Source organism: Cibotium barometz, chromosome 62 (genome assembly GCF_041138505.1).
Source record: "Cibotium barometz isolate CiBa-2024 chromosome 62, ASM4113850v1, whole genome shotgun sequence".
Lineage (NCBI taxonomy): Eukaryota > Viridiplantae > Streptophyta > Polypodiopsida > Cyatheales > Cibotiaceae > Cibotium > Cibotium barometz.
The window spans coordinates 12,343,185-12,359,556 of NC_141107.1; the positions used below are offsets into that span (position 1 = coordinate 12,343,185).

Here is a 16,372-nt window from a genome sequence, read left to right on the forward strand (position 1 = left end):
GTGGCAGCTTTGTATTCCACAGCTCGCAGCCAGGTGCTGATTGCAGGAGGTCGGGGGCCGAGTTTTGAGCTGACCAGATCAGTCCGTCAAGGGTGTCCTCTCGCCCCTTTCCTTTTTCTCTTCTTTGCGGAGGCTATGAGTATGTATTTGACGGCAGAGGAGGTTGGTTTGAGAGGACTCCAGCTCCCAGTCCGGGGGGAGGATTTGCTTGATGCTGAGTTTGCAGACGACACGGGCTTATTTTTGCATGGCCAAGAGGCCAATCTTATTCGGGCAGAGCAATCGCTCCAGGTTTTTAGTGCAGCTTCGGGAGCATTGATCAATTGGCGCAAGACAGTGGCCTTTTGGATCAGTAGTGCTCCCACTCCGGCATGGAGCCTGGACCCCGGTTTTAGATGGATTCCTCCAGGCACAGCAGTGCGGTATTTGGGATGCCAGATTGGCCTCGATTTGTCACCTGAGCAGCAGATTGCCCCGCTTCTTCTGAGCATTCGGAAGAAGCTATTGTATTGGAGTACAGCTCGACTATCCTTGGCTGGGAGGGTGGTGGTGGCAAATCAGGTGCTGTTAGCGACTATGTGGTACATTACGTCTTGCTGGATTTTCTCGAGCTCTTGCATCAGCCAGGTACAGAGGCTGATCAGGAACTTTCTGTGGTCTGGGCGGGACGGTCAGCCAGCTCGGGCAAAGGTTGCATGGGCAGTTATTACACTTCCGCTGGCTCAGGGCGGTTTGGGCATTATAGATCCAGTCGATCAGAGTAGAGCCCTATTGGGGAAGCTTATTGTTCGGGGGTTGCTTCCAGGCGCTGAGCCTTGGAAAGAGCTCCTCTTGCAGCGACTGCAGGCCCGGGCGCCTCCTGCAGGGGGTACTTGGGCACCAGAGATTCGCTGGATCTTCATAGAGATGAGGAGGACAGGCCTCAGTAGAGGATGGGAGGACAGATTTGCTTTGAGTATCCTGAGAGCTTGGGAGCTGCTGAGACCGGGGCTCTCTCAGCGGCCTCCTCCTTGTGTTGAGGAGCGGGCCAGGCAGCCGCTCATCTGGAGCCCAGCGGTTCGTACAGAGCAGGGTCATATGCTGGGTTCTCGGCCTCGTCTAGCCTGGGGACCTTTAGCGGCAGGCCCAGCTCGTAGTTTTGGAGACTGGCAGGCTTTCTGCAGTCTACCAGAGGAGACCCAGGTGGAGAGGCTGAGTCACTTCAGAGGGGGGTTGATTATGAGGGATGATATTCAGGAGGCACTTACAGAGGAGTGGTTCACACCTCTCGAGCCAGTGGCCCCACGGTGGATGGGAGCCTTTACACAGTTGGAGATCCTGATTGCTGTCAGAGCTAGCACTGAGGATGGCAGATGCCTCTATTATGAGATTCAGGATGAGGGCAGACTCCAGAGAGTGGAGGTGGAGTCGCCTTTGGTTGCAGAGTGCACCTTTCAGAGGATTCGGGTAGTGGCTGCCGCTTCTCGGAAGTGGCATATTGACCCCGACCCTGCTGACGTGCTCCCGGATTGGCGCATATGGGCATATGCAGCGCGCCCCTTGGCCCGGCTACAATGGGACCCCGGGGAGTACGAGTGGCATGATCCTTATGCATCCCTTGAGGCCACAGAGATCACCTTTTTCCAGTATACTGTTCGGCTGGGACGACATATTTTGACGGCGAGGAGGACGGTTTCTCCAGCGGCAGCGGGGCATTGGCGATTGCAGGGACTATCACAGGAGTTCCTGGAGGATTTCTGGGCTAGGCTCTGGGCTAGTCGACAGGCCCGCAGGATCTCGGCTTTTCAGTGGCTGGTCGCCCACAGGGGCTCAGCAGTTGGCACTTGGCTTGTTTACAGCGGTCTTCCGGCGGCCTGCGTCCGATGCGGCCACCCTATGGAGACACAGAGACATTGCCTTTGGGACTGCCCTCAGGCACAGCAGATTTGGCTGCGGATGCTGCGTATTCTGGCCCCCCTCTCTCCAGAGGGTATGTTTACGTGGGGTGCCGCTGCTTGGTCGACTTCGTCAGGGCCTGCTATGGGCTATGAGATGGAGCAGGGCAGTCAGGCCATCAGATTTATTAGGGGCCAGCCTCGCCTGGTTCCGGCACCGGATTTCTCGTCCGCCAGCTGGACACAGGAGAGGGATTTACGATGGGAGCTCCTCAGCAGCCTCACCATCTGGTTCACCTGGAGGGCCCGGTGCTTTACGGCCTTTGAGGGGAGATTAGAGCCACCAGCAGAGACTGTTCGGGGGATTTGGCAGGAGTTGATCCACACCCTGCGAGGACAGTACGACCGCATCCGGGGAGACTCGGATGAGGCGATCTTACGGCGCCAGGCCTTTCACACCACTTGGCGCTACGGCCCGTTCTACACCCTACACACGGGATCCCCCCGTTGGCACTACAGGCCACCTGTTTGGCTCTTCCCCCCCCCTATTGTATGATTTAGCCGCTCAGTTCTCTAGACTGATGCTTGTATTTTGCAGCACCTAGGGAGAGTCTCCCGGGCTGCCATGATGTATTCACTGCTCTTCTCTCTGTTAGGAGCAGGAGAGATCTCTTTTGTAGCCCTACGGGCGTTTTTTACATAACTAATGAAAGGATCTTTTCTCGGAAAAAAAAAAGAAAGGAGGGCTGGCTATTCATGAACATAGACATCATGTCGATGGCGTTCATCTGATGGAACTTTCAGCTTCTCTATGCTTTGGTTCGGGACTGTTTTGGGACAGTTTATGGGCTGTTTTTGTTTGGTCGCAAATTCAGCTATGTGCTTGGGTTTTTGACTGCAAGTACAGGTCACTTGGTTATGTTTCTTGGCATGGGAGTGATGCAAGCTCGCATGGCTGCGTGCTCATGGAGCAGATTGTTTTCTTCCTGCTAGAAAGGAACAGTGGGACCTACAGTTATGGGCATCTCTATGTTGCCAGATGTTTCATGAGGGAACAGGTAACTAGATGTATGCCGTTGTTGGCGAGGAAACATGTTTGTGGGTTTCTCCAGGAGATAGGTCACATGCAGGCAGAAGGTACAAGAAAGGACACATGTTTGGTACAGCCTTGCTACTGATTGGACAGGGGACAGGGAATCCATGACAGAGATGGATAGTACCCTTGGAAGCTAGAGAGGGTTTGTACAGGTGTGTCGACTGTATGGTATGCTGTGCTGTGATACTCTTTTGAGAGACAGTTTGGGAGTCTGTGTTGTGATACAGGAGCACTGGATGTGTCGGGGTGTGATGCTGTTCATAGTGTGAGAGGCTGTGGATGGTTGTGGCAGCCTTGATCATGGGAGAAAGCTTCTGTATGCAGACTCAATGTGAAGAGTCTTTCGATATGAACAATGGCTGGACTTGTTTGTGGATGCCGTGTGGAAAAGAAGCCAGATGCAGGTTCTTTGCAGGCTTCAGAGTTCTACTGGGACGGCTGAATTACCAGCCTTATATTGTAATCAAAGCTCTTAAAATCAATTAAAGAAATACCGCAAGGGGCGCCACTGCGATTTGGGGCCAATCGGTGTCCGTGTACTTTTTGCAGGAGCACTCTAGCTCCCCCTGTTTGTTTTCCTTTTCTAGGTCCTCAATGATGTTGAAGTGTTTTATGTGCAAATGTTTGTTCCACCGCCCTTTGGTTTTCTGAAGGCCGGTTTACATACCGGGCATGATCTTTCAACCTTATGGCATGGAACAGGAGCCACCAATAGGTGATATGCAGGCTGAACAGCAACCTGCAAATGATGGTCATTGGGTACAGAGGTCCACAAGACCCTCCAAACCCCCTGACAGGTTTGTTCCAGGGGCTGACTACTTGATGCTCACTGACTGTGGGGAGCCCTCTTGTTATAAGGAGGCTTTACAGAGGGCAGACAAGGCTCTTTGGGAGCGTGCTATGAAGTCAGAGATGGATTCTCTGCACAAAAATGGAACATGGAAGTTGGTGCATTTGCCTACAGGCAAGAAGGTTTTGCCATGCAAGTGGGTTTACAGGCTCAAAGTTGCACCTGATGCAAAGCCAAGATACAAAGCCAGGTTAGTGGCTAAGGGCTTCAAGCAGGAATATGGTGTGTACTTTGATGAGATCTTCTCTCCAGTGGTCAAATTGACCACACTTAGAGCTGTATTAGCTTTGGTTGCTGATGATGATCTGGATTGGATTCCGATGGATGTGAAGACTGCTTTTCTTCACGGTGATCTCCATGAGGAGATATATATGCAACAGCCAGAGGGTTATGCAGTGAATGGAAAGGAGAAGCTTGTATGCAAGCTGAAAAAGAGTCTTTATGGGCTCAAACAGGCACCAAGGGAATGGTATCATAAATTTGATACATTCATGAAATCCCAGGATTTCAGAAGGAGTGACATAGATCAATGCTTATACACCAAGAAAGCTTTGGATGGCAGTCTATTGATCCTCATCTTGTATGAGGATGATATGTTGATTGCCGGGAAATCTCGTAAAGAGATGGATGCCTTGAAGAAGAGGCTGCATCAGACCTTTGATATGAAGGATTTCGGTGATGCAAATCACATTTTGGGTATGAGGATACTTCGGGACAGAAATCAGCATGTGTTGTATTTGTCTCAAAAGGAATACATTGGCAAAGTTTTGCAGAGGTTCAATATGGAGAGGGGGAAGAAGACTAGTACTCCTTTGCCTCCATATGTGAAACTCAGTGCTATGGACAGCCCACAGTCGGATAGTGACAGGGCTGATATGGCCAAGATTTCGTATGCTTCAGCTTGTGGCAGTCTCATGTATGCCATGGTTGCTACCAGGCCGAACATTGCATTTGCAGTGGGAGTGGTTACTAGATACATGGCCAACCCTGGCAAGAAGCATTGGGAAGCAGTGAAAGGTGTCATGAGATACCTGAAGGGCACACAGGATATGTGCATCTGCTTTGGCAAACAGGATGCATTAGTACATGGTTACACGGATTCGGATTTTGCCGGTCATCCAGATAACCGGAAGTCTACTACCAGTTATGTGTTTACATTCACAGGAGGTGCTGTGTCATGGATATCCAGGATGCAGAAGTGCACTGCCTTATCTACTACAGAGGCCGAGTATATTGCAGCCACAAAGGCTTGCAAGGAGGCATTATGGCTATCTCAGTTAGTGGTTGATTTGGGTTATACAGGGGATATTCCATTGTTGCATTGTGACAGTCAGAGTGCCATCTAGTTGGCAAAGAACCCTGTCTTTCATGCTGGATGTGAAGTATCACTTCATCAGAGAGGTGATAGAGAACAAGCTGATTCAGCTTGTCAAGATTCATACGGATGACAACCCGGCTGATCTGTTGACAAAGAGTTTGCCTCCAGAGCGGTTTGCTCATTGCAGACACTTGATGGGCATTGGATGAGGCCAATTTCAGCCTTGATATGGCCTTGTATATTATCATGTACATGCTGATTTTTTTTTTCTTTTCCTTCACTTAAGGGCACATTGCCTTTAAGTGGGAGGTTGTTGGAGTAAAGGCATTATGCCCACCCTTATAGTGTGTACAAGCCCATAAATTTTATAGTACATAGTACACTTAGTACTTTTAATGTACTAAGTGCACTATGTGTACTAGAGCAAATATACGTGTGTGATAGGGGAGTCACACACTCATACTTTGTGATGACTTATCCCCACGTGTCTCTCTCTCTCTCTCTCTCTCTCTCTCTCTCTCTCTTCTTCTCTGTGTGTGTCTCCCACATGAAACCCTAACTGTTTCAGCTGAGCTTCTTAAGCTCCCTTCAAAGGGAAGTAGCAAATAGAAAGAATTAGTACAGCAAATAAGTAGTTGATAGGACAAATGTAAACCGGCCTTCAAATAGCAAAGGGCGGTGGAACAAACACTCGCACATAAAACACTTCAACACCATTGAGGACCTAGAAAAGGAAAACAAACAAGGGGAGCTAGAGTGCTCCTGCAAATAGTACATGGACACCGATTGGCCCCAAATCGCAGTGGCGCCCCTTGCGGTATTTCTTTAATTGATTATAAGAGCTTTGATTACAATATAAGGCTGGGAACTCACCCGTCACAATAGAACCCTGGAAGCCTGCAAAGAACCTGCATCTGGCTTCTTGTCCACTCGGCATCCACAAACAAGTCCAGCCATTGTTCACATCGAAAGACTCTCTCACATTGAGTCTGCATACAGAAGCTTTCTCCCATGATCAAGGCTGCCACAACCATCCATAGCCTCTCACACTATGAACAGCATCACACCCTGACACATCCAGTGCTTCTGCATCATAACACAGACTCCCAAACTGTCTCTCAGAAGAGAACTCGTATCACAGCACAGCATACCATACAGTTGACACACCTGTACAAACCCTCTCTACCTTCCAAGGGTACTATCCATCTCTGTCATGGATTCCCTGTCCCCTGTCTTATCAGTAGCAAAGCTGTACCAAACATGTGTCCATTCCTGTACCTTCTGCTTGCATGTGACCTTTCTCCTCCTGGAGAAACCCAAATAACATGTCTCCTCGAGAAAACCTACGACCTGTTTCCACATGAAACCCTTAGGCCTGTTTCCCTTTGAAACTTCTGTCCTGTTTCCATACATCTAGTTACCTGTTCCCTCATGAAACATCTGGCAACATAGAGATACCCATAACTGTAGATCCCACTGTTCTAGCATGAAGAAAACAATCTGCTCCATGAGCACGCAGCCATGCGAGCTTGCATCACTCCCATGCCAAGAAACATAACCACAAGACCTGTACTTGCAGTCAAAAACCCAAGCACATAGCTGAATTTGCAACCAAACAAAAACAGCCCATAAACTGTCCTGTTTCCACCCTCTGAACTGCCAAACCCTTCCTCTCACAAAGGGCTAGAGATAACCACTCTGGAACAGTCTTGAGCCAGTGACAAGAGAGAAAGAGAGACTTACAGTTTTTATGTCGCTTTCCACAAGAGAGGGAAAGACACGAGGAAAAGCCCCCTTTGTGTCTTGCCTTCTTGTTCTGCAGTCCACGCCTTTGTGTCCAACTCTGCCTGTATGGACAGCAGCGCAGCCAGCCAGCTTCATGCCAAAAGCAAAGGAGAAAGAGGGATTCAATAGGCACCTGTGTGTACTGTTGCGCAGCAGCCAGACAACCTCCTTCCAAAAGCCACGAGAGAAAGAGAGGTTCAGTCTGCGCCTGTGCTTTCTATAGCGCAGCAGCCAGCCAGTATTCTCTCCCCAAAAAGCATGCGTGTGGAACTATTCACTTGCACCTGTAGCTTCTGTGCCTTAATAGCCCAGCCCGCCAGCCTTCCTAAATCAAAAGAGAGAGAGACTGTGTGCTGCCCGACCAGTACACAAGCCTGTGGCAAAGAGGGAAAAGCTTGTGTGTCCTCAGCGTGCAGCCCAACCAGTCGCCAGCTTTTCCATGAACCAAATCTCCTGCGTGTAGCTGCAGTCCAGCCGCCCACCCTTTCCAAGAGAAAAACACGTGTGTATGCTGCAGTCGACTCTTAGCAAGAGAGAGAGAAAGCCTACGTGCTGTTCATCCCCATGCTTCCTTGCGGCCCACTTCTCCCAAAAAGCACACATGGCCCCAAATTAGCATATGGGCCACGTTTTTCTTTAATGAAGGGCTTTATATTAATTCTTAAAAGGTTTTTAAACCTTTTAAGCTAAAATCTCTTTGCCCCCTTTCACACATGGCGTTGTCCACACATGGGCTCCCTTTTTGACTCCAACCTGATGCCATTCATACTATCCACCATGTCCCCGTGCACATCTGCATATTGTCCAGAGAAAAACACAGGGTCGTAACATACCCCCCTCTTGAAAAATGGCAAGCGTCCTCGATTGCACTCCATGGCACAGTAAAGCATCTCATGAGCAAAGACATCCCATATGGCAAAAACAATGGCCTTCCAATGCATCTGGATGATAGAACAATCATCCTGCACAATAAGCCACACTGTCCTCTTGCTTGTTCCTTCAGAACCTACAGCAAAAGTCTAAAACCAAATGGAAACACGTTACCTGTGTTAGCCAAAAACAAAACCATGCATCATTCTACATATGACACACATATGCATGACACACATATGCATTCGCAAACAATATGCTCCTCAAAATGCTCTACCTACTCCAAAGTAACAGTCTAAGGGCTGCTTGCAAGCCTTACGTCCATGGGCATCCCGCAGGACCCACGACTAATGGTACAACATGAGCATATGCAAGCACTCAATGCATCCAAACACTACATCCACTAAGTACTTTCCCACATATGTCACATGGCCATCCCGCAGGAGTTAAACCCAATGGTGCATCCATGAACATAATAAAGCACTTGATGTATCATACCAATATACATGCAGCACTCAACACAATGCAGAGTATTTCCCAATGTATTCTCAATGGTACCAGGATCCAATGGCACCAGAATACAAAAATACCTCTACCTCAAAAAGTGTATGCATACATGCACAAACAGAGTTCGATCCATATTTCCATGAACCAAACCAACTCTAGGACTGCTCGCAAGACTTATGTCCTCCATAGAGTTATCCATAGTTGCAGTTATAGTTCAAGTTGTGGCCGACTGTGAACCATACTCAACCACCATCTCATGTGTCTAGAACACCAAATCATAGAAGTCCCATAAGCAGATGTACTGTCAGCCTCAGTACCTTCGGGTGAATACAAAGATGTCACCAAGCGACTCCTAGATAACAAATGAGCCTGTCTGTAACAAGGGAGCGGAGGTGCTACCTCCCTCTTGAGCATCAGGCAACGCTCCAGACCTATGCTCTGCTGAACCTGAATGAGCCGTAACAAGAGTCGACTCCAACTCATAGGCATCAAGATAAAGCTGCAACTCCTGAGGTGAATCTGCTAAGTCACCCTCCTCCATCCACTTCGCATCCATCAGTGAACCTCCTCCATCCACTTCATATCCATCAATGAACAGCTCTTGAACTTCACAGGATAGCGACGGGAAACCTTACCCTGTACCTTTCTTTCCTTATGTGCCAGTATATGCTCAGGAATAAGAACCTCGTCAAGTTCCTCCACTTCCATCTGAGCCTCATCTGATACATCCTCAGGCACCAAAAACCTACTTGCACTCCACCCAAGTGATAAGCACAAGTCCTCGATGAAGCATAGTAGATCACCACTGCTAAACATAGAAAGAAACTGTCTTCCGAACCCATGAAGCCTCTGTGAAGATACCACCGGTGACAAACTGTCGAAAGCCATAGCCTTCAACGCATCTCCTGCACCATAACATTTCAACTGCTTCTTGTTCCTTGCCGACTACTTCTTGTCCTTGGTGTCTTTTCTCCTGAACTTCATCTTCAGCTCTTGCTCTTCACCTCATATAGGCAAAGACACACAATCCTGTACTGTGTCCTGCACTTCCTTTTCACTTTCCTCATGTTGAAGCTTTTGATGTGACTCTCATGAGACAACCACGAGCTCGCCCCCTTAGGAAAGTTGGCGATTGTCCCGACCAAAGCAACCACGGACTCGCCTCCTTGAGAAAGTCGACGATGTGTCCCGGCAACAGAACCTTGTAAACCGGCCTTCAGATAGCAAAGGGCGGTGGAACAAACACTCGCACATAAAAAACTTCAACACCATTGAGGACCTAGAAAAGGAAAACAAACAAGGGGAGCTAGAGTGCTCCTGCAAATAGTACACGGATACCGATTGGCCCCAAATCGCAGTGGCGCCCCTTGCGGTATTTCTTTAATTGATTATAAGAGCTTTGATTACAATATAAGGCTGGGAACTCACCCGTCACAATAGAACCCTAGAAGCCTGCAAAGAACCTGCATCTGGCTTCTTGTCCACTCGGCATCCACAAACAAGTCCAGCCATTGTTCACATCGAAAGACTCTCTCACATTGAGTCCGCATACAGAAGCTTTCTCCCATGAGCAAGGCTGCCACAACCATCCATAGCCTCTCACACTATGAACTGCATCACACCCTGACACATCCAGTGCTTCTGCATCATAACACAGACTCCCAAACTGTCTCTCAGAAGAGAACTCGTATCACAGCACAGCATACCATACAGTTGACACACCTGTACAAACCCTCTCTACCTTCCAAGGGTACTATCCATCTCTGTCATGGATTCCCTGTCCCCTGTCTTATCAGTAGCAAAGCTGTACCAAACATGTGTCCATTCCTGTACCTTATGCTTGCATGTGACCTATCTCCTGGAGAAACCCAAATAGATGAAATGGGGGAAAGAGGGACAGCCCTTACATACTCCCCAGAAGAGCTGGTCGGCCAGCTATAGCAAGCCGACAGCTCCACAATAGCATAAAAATGCTATAAAAGCATTAAAAATAGGAAAAAATACCTAAATAAATATGCACATGGAGGGCCTCATAAATGGCCAGTACAAGCATGAAAATGATGCAGTAGACCCTCTAGAGATGATATATAATCCAACACCTCCTCTTCAGCGCCACAGGGGCGGTCCAATACCAGCACGCTAAAGTAACACCTCCACAGAAGCTCTCGGAAGTGGTTTGGTGAAGAGATCAGCCACATGGTCTTTGGTAGAACAATAGGCTAGCCGAAGAAGTCCCAACTCGATCTAGTCGCGTACAAAATGATAATGCACTTCAATATGCTTGGATCGTCCCCGTATCACAAGAATTCTATTAGCAAACTGAAGGACTGGTTGCGCGTTCTGTCGCGCTCCCCTGAACTCGTCTTCGAGTCGCTCAAGGTAATGGGGCGGTAGAAGGTCACGGACAAACTCATCCCAAACATAAGCTGCCAGACCTAATCTGGTGTGGGCATGAGCCCACTGGGTCCACCAAAGAATGGCCTCACCCTCCAAGTACCAACCGGCTAAGATCACTCTATCAGTATCATTCTTTCTAACTATGGCAAAGTAAGCTTCAAATTGATGCAACCATGAATAAAGATCACTCTATCAGTATCATTCTTTCTAACTCACTCTATCAGTATCATTCTTTCTAACTATGGCAAAGTAAGCTTCAAATTGATGCAACCATGAATAAAGAGTTGTGGGGTCGAGTTTACCATTATACTTGTTGAAGTTCATTTTCTCAGGAAAATGATTCGAGAAAGCCGCCGGTGTCAATCTTGCGTCCAAAGCCGCAAGGTAACGCTCATGTTCCACGCGTCGCATGGCTTCGTCTTCGCGTTGTCGGATCTCCAATGCGCGCATCTGCAAACTGAAGCATCGAACTCGGCTGTGGTCATGACCCGTCGAGAGGGTCCCTGTGTAGAGGATTTGGAATCTGGGATACGGAAGGAAAGGAAGGAGGAGATGGAAAACGCGGCGTTGCAACATGGATGCGCTCTTCCAGAGCCAGCATCTGCACCTTCTGCTCTTCCAACTTGGTACTCTGGTCTGTGATTGCTCGCATCATCTATTGGTTTAACTCTTTAACACTCATGCCTGATGCCCTAGCTGGGCTGCCTGGTGCACTCTGGTCCCAAGATTCTTGGTCTCTCTCATCGTCGAAGCTCGCCATGGCAAGAAAACGCACTTCCTTTCCGGAGCGCATTCTGACCATCCACTATGTGTGCGGGAGACTTCCGGAGGCTGAAAACCAACTGTCCTTCGAGGGACAAGAGTCGCTCCGAAAGGGGTGGTCCATCGGAGTCTGAAAACCAACCACAAGAGCGAGAAAAAATATCTGGTTTCTTGCTGAATCTTTACACTTGAAGTAAGCTCTGATACCACTGTAACATGCGGAAGCTTCACGAGAGATCGGTAACTTCAATGCTCAGAAATCAGCACACTTGTCGCGACGAAATTAGCACACAAAACTGAATGTAGATGTGCAAAAATAGAGAGAGAGAGAGAGAGAGAGAGAGAGAAGAGGACACAGCATTGGGTCCCGAATACCCTCTGTAGGGCCCCCACCACGGATGGTGTATTTGCTTTTATTAGAATGATGTAAAACTGAAATAAAAGATTGAACCTGAACCTTCTTGGCTGAGGAGAATCCTTTGTCCTTGACCTTCAATCCTTCATCCCTTTGCGTTAGCTTCTCCTGGCTGTCCTGGCCCTTTGATTGGCTTCAGCACTTGGTGAAATATGAGATGAAAGGACTAAATCTATGCCATGGGTATTTATACCCCTCCAAGGTGCTGGTCGGCTGTATAAAACCCAGGCGGTTGACTGAAAATAGTCCCACAACTGCATAAATAGAATAAAATGCTAGAAAAATCTGCACATCACATAAATGAGGGCTGGCCACCATGCGCTTCTGTCTCTAGTTGCTGGGCAGCCTTTGTGGGCTGCCCCACACCTGGCCGACAGCCCTCTAAGGGCTGGATGCCATGTCGGCTGCTTGTCCACGGGCCCTAGGGCTGGCCTACAGCCCTTCCAGCCCATCCCATGGCTGGTGGGCACAGCCAAGGCCTTCCTGGCCCCTATGGGGGTGGTTCTACACCTCCCCCATGCCCACATATCTGTTCTTGGGGTAGCCCTATGGGCTGGTCCCATTCCTATATGCAAACCCTAAATGTCTACACAGTGGTTTGGCATCCGGTGTAATACCAGATACACAGAACCACTGACATCATTCCTCCAGAGGGAGACTCACAGCGCGGACTGGCACTGTTTCATGTGCAGGACAATGCACACCTGACCTTGGACGCATGTGCGGGACAATGCACACCCCGGACTACTGGAGTGGGACCCTAGCTGACTCGTCCCGGACTGGCCTCACATGGGACCAGTTTTCCACCCCAGGTCTTGCACCTTCTGTACAAATATGTCTACGTGGCATCCAAGTGCGGGATGCACGTGACATGGAGACAAAGGAGCACTATTTGTTGTGTGCATTCCTCCCACCATACTATACACACTGGCAGCTTGTGATAGCCACATACCTACCAACACTAATTTTGACACAAACTCATAGCATAGATAGCTAATTTCTTTTAAGCCTTTCAATTTTTCCCACGAATCAATACTTCAAGGAGCTATTGTATAACTATTTTGGTCTCATAGACCCTTTGGGTATTATGAGGGCATTAATATTAACACTCTCTCTCTCTCTCTCTCTCTCTCTCTCTCTCTCTCTCTCTCTCCAAGGAGCTATTGTATAACTATTTTGGTCTCATAGACCCTTTGGGTATTATGAGGGCATTAATATTAACTCTCTCTCTCTCTCTCTCTCTCTCTCTCTCCATCCAAGGCCACTACGAGAGAACTCAAACCCCGATGCCTGTACTCAACGGACCAGGCAACACACATTGACAGTCTATGTGCCCCAAGTTCCACCCCGCCTCCCTAGCATCTCTCTAGATAGAGCAATCCAGGTGCAACAGCTACATGCCCGAGACCCACTGGTCTGCAGAGATGCTTCACCCAACAGCTTCAAATCTGAGAGATCCTCCAAAGATATAGAAGTGCCCCTCCACGGATTGAGGACGTGGAGGGCCCATACACAATCACAGATGTCAAGGACCCACTTTGACCCCCACATTGTATCATAATACCACTAGCACTTACATGGTTGTTTTTCTTTCAGCTCTCGTTGGTTTTTTTATGTTTTTTCCATGCTTCAGTCATTTCATAGGCACATTGTAACACTTTCGGTCTTATAGACCCTTTGATCTTTTGTCGTTAATATCTCTCTCTCTCTCTCTCTCTCTCTCTCTCTCACAAACGCACGCGCACGCGGGGAGACCCACGCACGAGCCCACACAAACACTATTCATTCCACGTTCAGTATGTTTGCTAAAATCTTCAAAGAACTGCCTTATGCCCACAATCTAGTGATACAAGTTCAATGTAAACTTACTATCTGGTGTATCAATACACTGTTCAAGGCCATAGACCATGCTAATGGGGGCCCATTCATCCATGTCATCTCCCCATATAAAAGTATTCCTGTCAACTATGCCTGCAGCCCATGCTGTTTTCAGGTTGACAAGCTCCATAGGACCTCTTGATCTTCCCAAACGGTCCTTATAGTACCAACCACCCGACCTCATCACAACTGGGCAGCCAATAAAAATAATTAATATAGCTTAAATATCAAAGGAAACTTGGTTTCAAAACTTGTCCAAGGAAAACAATCTCTCTGAAAGGTAGTGCTTTATTACAAAAGACTTATCAACAATATGTCTGTTTGAATGTGACATCTTGATCACAAATGTAGGCATTTTATATGAAACCGTGCCCTTATCTGTAAGCAAGTGAGCGATCAAGCATGTGTATACGTATGTTGTGTGAACATATATCTGTCCAAGTGAACATATATTGAAATATTTCACAAGTATGTAAGAATTAAATGTATATGTATCTATATGTACATATCTAGGTATGTATGTATATGTAAAGCATTCATGTAGTTCTGGAGATTGGCATAACTTACAATCAGAGTAGCGCTTCTCCAACCACTTGAAGCCAAGCATTTGTTGAATGTCACTGGGCTTCTCAGGTGGATATGGGCGCTGCCGGTAGCCCCAAAGGCCGAAATGGAATTGCTTGAAGAAGTCCCAGAAGGTTCGTTGGGCCTGGGCATGGGTCTTAATGGCCATGCGGGGCATGGGGGGGCCATTGTAAGGGCCAGGAACATGGGGGAGGGACCGCCAGAGCTTGGTGTCCTCTTTGCGGTAAGGCCGGCTGTTCTGCGCAATGGCATCTGCATTTCTCTTGATGCGGCGCTGCTGGGATCGCAGAAGGAACTGGAAGGTGCTGCTGTTTTTGAGTTGTTCTCGGAACTGCCGCTCTTTGGCAATCTCTTCGCGCGTCAAGGGTTTGTCCGCAAAGAAGCCCGTCTTCTTCATTTCTTCTTCTACGGCCGGGTGCTTGGTGTAGTCTGGCCTCAGACGCTCTTCGAGCTGGTACTGCTCGAACCTCTGAGCCCATGTCGGCTCTTCGGCGTCAGGATCTTCGCGCTTCTCCGCGTTCTTCTTCCTGCAAAAGAAGAACCCCATTGGTGATGAGAATGATCCCTGTAGTAACCGAGCTTCTAAAACCCAATCCAAAAACCCGGGGAAGAATGAATTCACACGGAGCCCAATTGTCCAGACACCGGTACCTGGAGGCCAAGCCCAAAACTCGTAAAATGGACTTCTCTCTCTCTCTCTCTCCATTTGAGAATCCATGCTCCTTTTTTCTCTCTCTTGGGTGATTCTTTCTTCCTCTTTTAGATCTTTCCATTTGAGACTCTCTCTCTCTCTCTCTCTCTCCATTCCAAGAAAAAAAAAAGATAGAACCATATACATTCACCTATACCCTTGTACATGTCTTTACTTGTGCCCTTTGATGTTATCTTTCTTGTAACTCTCCAATCGCAAGTTAGGGTGGTGGTAGCCTCCAATCACGGGCATGGTGCCCTTGCAACTAGTGAAACATCCTTGTCAAATCAATGAGGATAGCAAGTGAAAAGCATAAAATGGGCTAATACGTTGTCGTGCCATGGCACGTCTATGATATGAAACCGTGCATGTGAGGCCGTCAAACACACATCCAGATGCATAGGTTAAGTGCCATGACGAGTCATTATATGATGCCATGTACATATGTTCATATTGTATATGAGGTTCAATAAGACAAGCTGAGGCTGAGTCAGATTTAGGGGTTTTTTGTATATGAGTATGGAGGATGATGTTTTTGCTGTTACTCAGAGCTCATGGGCAAGTTAGAAGCATCCAGATATATATGATGGCATGAGGGCATACCAATGCACAAAGGAATGCATTTATGAAGGCATGGAGAAATACTTGAATAAGTAAATGGGGATTCTATAAATCATATAGGCCGACATGATAATTTATAAACTATGAAGGTGTCAAGAGAAATGGAGACTTAATGAGTATCACAGTGCCGAGGAGTTCATTGAATATCTTCATAGGTGTGAGAATGCCTTGAGAATCTTGAGTTGTGCCAAAGCAGGAAATTCAAGGTATTATTGGCTAAAATGCCTTATGGGCTTGTGTCATGCTCTTCAAAGTAAGTGTGCCTACAATGGTGCAATGGTTTTGTTCAAAGATGATGTTGTGTGTATATCAAGAGTCACATGCATTGTGGTTTTCCTTTATGGATGATGGAAGCGAATATAAGGTTATGTCTTACTATTAGACTTCTAACCTTAATGCTAAGGTTAGAAGAAACATATGATGGGTGGCATAACCTTAATGCTAAGGTTAGAAGAAGCAAATAACGAATGGCAGCGCACGTGGAAGAGAGAAGGTTCTTTTATTTGGAAAATTCTGGAGCGCAGCTTTTGGGAATAGGAAATTCCCGCATCAGTAGTGGGAAAAGGTGGGAAGGCCCGAGATCGCCGCGGGGAAAGAAGGGAAAACCACCGGAATGAAACGGCGATAGCAGTGTGGAGATTTTTTTTCTGCAGCGTCTGATAACAGCGTCAAAAAAGACCAGGCGTTTTTATTTAAAATATATATATACTGTGAGTGCTTTGT

At 47.7% G+C, this 16,372-nt stretch overlaps 1 protein-coding gene across 2 annotated transcripts in view; it reads right to left on the minus strand.

Moving 5' to 3' along the window:
• LOC147604146 (histone-lysine N-methyltransferase ATXR3-like protein) overlaps positions 1–14,924 on the minus strand; it is a 36,958-nt gene extending 22,034 nt beyond the window's left edge. Inside the window, exons 1-2 of one of the 2 annotated variants that reach the window (XM_086795152.1) lie at positions 14,320–14,924; positions 13,744–13,941 (exon numbers count right to left, since the gene is read on the minus strand). In XM_086795152.1, coding sequence (XP_086651278.1) covers positions 13,744–13,941; positions 14,320–14,884 — 763 coding nt within the window. In that variant the 5' untranslated portion in view covers positions 14,885–14,924. The remainder of the gene's footprint in view (positions 1–13,743; positions 13,942–14,319) is intronic. The other variant, XM_086795151.1, reaches the window with a different exon arrangement.
• Positions 14,925–16,372: the final 1,448 nt, after the last annotated feature.